Here is a 6,000-nt window from a genome sequence, read left to right on the forward strand (position 1 = left end):
GTTCGGGAAAACAATTTGAAATTGGGCAAGAAAAGACACCAAACTGTTCACTTTGTGTGGCTCAGAGATCTCCTGACTGGCAATATACACTCAGGACATCAAAAGCAAAATGGATACCACATATACTAAAATATTCCTAGCAGCATTTTCCATGGCTATAAAAAACTGTCAACAGGTTAGGTGTCCATCAGTTGGGGAAGGGTTGAACAAATTATATTATACAGATATGTCCTAATACCATACCATAAGAAATGAGAAACATGAGAAATTCAGAGAAATTTTGGAAGACTTAAATGACAAGTGGGGAAAAGGCCAAGAAAACAATACCCATGATGACTTTACTAATTCAAATGAAAATCAGACTAAATTATGAATGCACTCAGATGAAATGTAATGCTCAATCTTGGTTCTAAGAAGAAATGATGGCACATATGCCGTTCCTCTAAGAAACTGGGAATTGAGGGTAAGAAATGTTGCATATACTGTCAACAAAGCTGCTATATCAGTTGGTTTTACTAAACTGATGTTTGTTGTTGTTATAAGAAAAACTTCTACTGAGGTAGAGGGTTATTATCAGGAAATGACTAGGGTATAAAAAAAAAAAGGCATTGACATATCTCAAAAAAAAACTATACCAAATTACATTTGAGAATACATTACTTTTGATACATTAGTACTTCTAGCCAAATGTCTTTGTGCAAAATTAATTTTTCTATCTAATTCAAAAGCTATTTCCTATGAACAGATATATAATGTAAGATTTTTTAAGACTCTAATTTACAGAAAATCCTAGAGCACTGATGGGCAAACTACAGCTTGCAGGCCAGATGCAGCCTCCTGAAATGTTCTATCTAGCCTCAGAAGTTATTCCTAATCTGACGAATACAATGAGTAGGATACAATACAATGAAACTTTGAAAGAGTTGCCTTAGAAACAAACTGGCAGATGAGCATTTCCTTTCCTTTCCTTTGGCCCCCTCTTTAAAAAGTTTGCCCATCACTGAACTAGACCATTTTTTAATAATGCCATTAGAATATAAACCCTTTGCAAATAGGGATTGTTTTATTCTTTGAATCTGTATCTGTATCGGCATCAGTTATACCAGTGCCTGGCATACAGTAGGCATTTAATAATTACTTCTAAATGGATACTTGAATATTTAACTAAAAGGTAGTTTTTCCTTTCAAAGAGATACTACCTCTATTCAAGTATATCCTATATCCTGACTAATACTGTAGAACACAGAATGTTGAATAAAAGAGACAACTAAGACAAGATTTTTGCCTTCAGGTTTTTCATTTATACAATCCACCACTAGATTCAAGTCTCCCACCTCCATACTGAGAAAAAACATTGACGGTCTAAGAGAGGTAGAATAAGAATAATTTTTTTCTACAATAATCCCAGTCATATTCTCTTTATATTGTAGGAAGCAAACACTGTTCTCTTTACTATACTGTTGCATGAGAAACACTGGCATAGAACCTCCTTCAGTTTCCTAATCTGTAAAACTGGAATAGCGATTGTCATACCTACCTCCCAGGGCTGCTGTGAGAATCAGAGGAGATAATGTATGTAAAGCACTCTGTGAAATTTAAATTGCTATATAAATGTCAGCCAAAAATCTTCACAGACCAAATACTGTGGGAAGACCTAAGCCAGATAAGGAAGCAGAGATAAGAGGTCTTGGGAGGTCAAAAACCTACCATTATGTGTCCCATGGACGTGAACTTCCAGTATTACTAAGCAGGCACCTAAATGGTGGGATATTTTCTCCCCAAATTACCCATCCTACCCCCTTGTCCCAATGTCTGTTGCAAACCTAACCTCCCAGTTGAGAAGGGGGGAAAAGGACAGATAGGGACAGAAATTTTGATATTATTATTATTGAATAAGAAAGTGGGAAGGTGGGCAGGGAGAATCCAATTCCTATATTTTGCTTAAATGTTGAAATTAATATAAAAAGGCCCATAATGCAATTAGCACTGTTACCTAAATGAGATGGGATTCCTATCCTCTGGTCCTTTAACAACAACTCCAGTAGCCCCACCAGATCGAACAGCAAAAACCTGAAAAAGTTCGAAGTTATTTTTAATAGTTTGACTTTCCAAAGGATATTCCGTAGTCCAAAAGTGCTACTTTGGTTTTATTCCATACTTAGTGATCTTAGGAATGTGTTTGTACCCAGTTTGAGGCTTCTGAACCTAAAATTCTTAAACCAAAATAACTTCACATTCTGATAGATGGGAGGTTTCATATGTGTTTCGGGAAGCAAGAGTACATCAGCTCAAAATGTCACAACTATGTTAATATCTCCCACAACCCACGATGATGAGGAATCAAGGACACTCCATCACTGGTTTCTCTTACAGACTGGAACATGGCATAGCAGCTCAATAGACTTTGTTTTCCTATGATTCAGACCAAGTCTGAATTTTAAAATCCTTAATTGAAAGTTCAAAGAAAAGCCATTACTTCCATACTTCAGATATCCATGATTATGGGTCCTCTCTCCACAGATGTAGAGTGAAACCCTTTGAAGACGCAATAACTGGTTTTTGAAAGTTGTTGTGGATGAAAAAAAATTCATTGCTCATTAACCTGATGATAAGCCTCTCTGAACTTGGCTTAACTGGTCCTCATCCATTGCTCGGTCACCAGCCAGGACTTAAAGCCTTTGACGTTTGACAGGATCTATCAGAGCTTGCTCTCTACTGGTATATCTTCTGAGTACCCAGGGTCCCATCTACACCATGAGGAGACACCAAAGTAGGACTTAACTAGTGACAATCATCATTACTAATAAAGCATGACTAAAAATGCCTGATGAATCCCCTCTCTAATGAAAGCAGCACCTTCAAAAAAAAAGGAAAAGTGAGTTATGTCTGTGGTACTGGTTCAGTTTAGACAGTGATGAAATTAGATCCCTTAGCAAAGAAAATAACTTCCCCTGCCCCAGTCGTTTACATAGAAGAAACAAATGGACATCAGACACTAGAAAGTATGGAACCATTCAGAGTCAGCATACAGAAAACTGTAAAAAGAAAAAGTTTAAACCCAGACTTCTTCCTTGAGTTTTGCTTTCTCTTGGACTCCTTCAGGCACATGGGAGGGATGGTCAGATTTTTTTTTTTTTTGGAGGGGGGTGTACCAAGCCAGCCTATTAAGATAAGAGCAGGTAGAATAGAAAGGCCAAGATTCTTCTCAGAGTATTTGTCTAAGATCCTAGCACCCAACTACTATGGGTCATCCAGTGCTGTTCCAAGCTTCTTCTACATACCTTCTCCCACATATCTCTTCTGATGAGTTCTGATCTTCATCTTTTATTTTTCTATTTATTCCCATTCCTGCCCAGACCAGATCTCTGATCTTCCCCATCATTTCAGGTCCCCATCTCCACAACTTTCCAGGCTCCTCTACTTACTCCCAAATTCAGATCAGTAAAGCCTGTGATCTCCATAGTCACAACCTACATAACTACTCTGAGAATCTGGGAGTGCTGAATATAGTGGAAACAAGAGGCCTGGATTTCATTGCTAGGGTGGAAATGATGGGAACTTTGGGAGGAAGTAAACTACTCCATTTTAAGAATATGTAAGAGAGGAAATAAAAGTACGCATAGTCTAATATACATCCTGGATTTCAGGAATGCAGATTTCAAGAGGTTCAGAAAAAATTGGTAGGATCTCACTGATTATAACTCAATAGGGGATGTTGACTCATGAGAGATGGGAGGCTATCAAGAATAAATTCTGAATGCACAAATAAAATCAAGTCCCATGGAAATATTTAACTTTCTAAATATATACTGAATTCCCCCAAAGAATGTAAATTTCTAGAGGGAACGAAATCTTAAGCCTAGGACAGTACCTAACACAAGATACACACAAAAGTGGCCCAACTTAAGTAGTAAAAGAGTACCCAGATAACCTCAATGACTTCAAGCCATCAGGCCTAGATCAACTATGTACTAGGTCAGTGATGGGCAAACTAGGGCCTGGATCTGGCCCACAGGGAATAGGTTGCCCATCATTTTACTAGGGCATCAAGAGAACTAGCAAATAGAATCATTAAACCACTGTTGATCTTTAAATTCATTTCCTTCTTTTACAGGGTTATTAAGCTGATAAATAAAGAGAATGCTAAAGCATTTACCTAAATGTGAGCAAATCATTTGAATCTCATATGTTATTCTTGCAGAGATGGAGCAATGTGGGAGAAAAGATAGTATATTTAGGTGGATTCAGAACTGCTGAATGGCCAAACTTAAAAGAGAAGTACAGGTATCCTTTCCACATTGCAGGAGATAAAAGCTTGGTGCCTCCAAGATCTGGAAAATCTACATAAAAATTTTTTGCCCTCCTTTCATACTAGAGAAGAAGGCTGAATTTTTTCCTGTAAGAAGTATTTACAGTACCTTACTGTAAAACTTTGGTTAATTATTTAGTCATAGGCTATATAGTTTCTAAATTTTTCTGTGTTTTCCACTGGCCTTCCTATGTTGTCCACAGCTTCTGCAAAACTCTCCAAAAATTCCCATTTAATTTCTTATACTGACCCGTGTTGTATTTAAATGGAGATGGGGAAGTCAAGATATGGAAGGGATACCTATAAGTTAATGGCTGGATGTGAGCCTGAAAGGAAGTCTTCAATGGAGTGCCCTAAGGATCTGTGCTTCCTCCTGCACCAGATGGTATATTTATCAGTTTTGCAGACACCACAGAGAACAAGAGGGTAGGGTTTCACACAGGGTAAGACAGTCAAGATTCAAAAGAAGAAGCTAGAACACTGAGCCAAATATAGTAAGAAGAAAACCTAAAAAAGATAAATATAAGTTCTTATTTGAGTTCAAATAATCAACTTTACAAGTACATGATGGGAGAAATATGATGAAATACATAAAAAAAATAAGAGGGCTGTGGACTTTTAATTTCAAAAAAGACCAAGTTCAAAATGACAGCCAAGACAACTAAGACAATTTACAACTCCATCACCAAAGTATAGTCTAAAGGACTAGGGAAATGATAATAGTCCCATTTATTCACACTAGACAGACTATATCTGGAATACCATGTTCAGTTGGCACACTTTTGGATAAGCCAAAGGGAGTCCAGGAGAAAGGAAATGTGTGGTAAACAGTCTTGAGCTTAAGTCCTATAAGAATCAGATGTAAGAATGGGCAATAATGACCCTGGGGAAGACACCAGATTCCTTTTATTGTGGAAAGCAGACAGGTAGCAGCATAGAAGTGAGGTAAGAAGTGAGTTCATATCCTGCCTTTGACACTTGCTAGTTATATGACACTGGGCAAAATCACTTAATCTCCAATAGCCTCTATTTCCCTATATATAAAATGACAGGATCCTGGGATATGACAATTTCTAATGGCCCTTTTGCTCTAAATCTAGGATCCTACAACTGGTTTCAGGTCTTTGAAGAGCTATCCCTAGGAGGACAGATTAGATTCGATCTGCTTGGCCCTACCCATAAAGAGAAACAGGTGGAAAGTTCCTGGGAGAAAAAACTTCAGAGTTATCCCAAAGTCAGCCTGTGCAAGGTAGTGAGTTCCCGGTCCCTTGAGGTCTTCAAGCAGATGCTTCTGGGAGTTTACGATGCTATTCTATGAGGACTCTGGTCCACGTCCTGGTCCAGGTCCAGGTCAGCGATGGAGGTGATTGATTCGGAGATCCCTTAATTCCGGCCCTGTGGGGGCACCAGCCACTAAGTGGCCTATCTTCTCTGAGCCTCAGTTTTCCTGTCTTAAGTCCCTCCCCTGTCCTCGAGAGGTCTGGGAGGAAAACACGCAAGGAAAGCACTAGATAATCTAAGTTCCGGCTCAAATAAGTTGTAATCACCCGCTGCCCGGAGCTACCCCCACCCCCACCCCAATCTGTCTGCCAGCCTCCACCGTGGCCTCCCCCTCCCTAGCGCCCAGATGTCCCGCAGGGCACTTACCTCCAGTGGCTCCACTTCAGTTCTTACCCTGCCCCTCCCCCGCC

General features: G+C 39.1%; 1 protein-coding gene across 1 annotated transcript in view; it reads right to left on the reverse strand.

The window, feature by feature from the left end:
* Positions 1 to 6,000, reverse strand: part of RMC1 (regulator of MON1-CCZ1) — a 39,177-nt gene that overhangs the window by 28,050 nt on the left and 5,127 nt on the right. Inside the window, exon 2 of the mRNA XM_044666567.1 lies at positions 1,994 to 2,070. Coding sequence (XP_044522502.1) covers positions 1,994 to 2,070 — 77 coding nt within the window. The remainder of the gene's footprint in view (positions 1 to 1,993; positions 2,071 to 6,000) is intronic.

This window comes from Gracilinanus agilis, chromosome 1, assembly GCF_016433145.1.
Source record: "Gracilinanus agilis isolate LMUSP501 chromosome 1, AgileGrace, whole genome shotgun sequence".
Taxonomy (NCBI): domain Eukaryota; kingdom Metazoa; phylum Chordata; class Mammalia; order Didelphimorphia; family Didelphidae; genus Gracilinanus; species Gracilinanus agilis.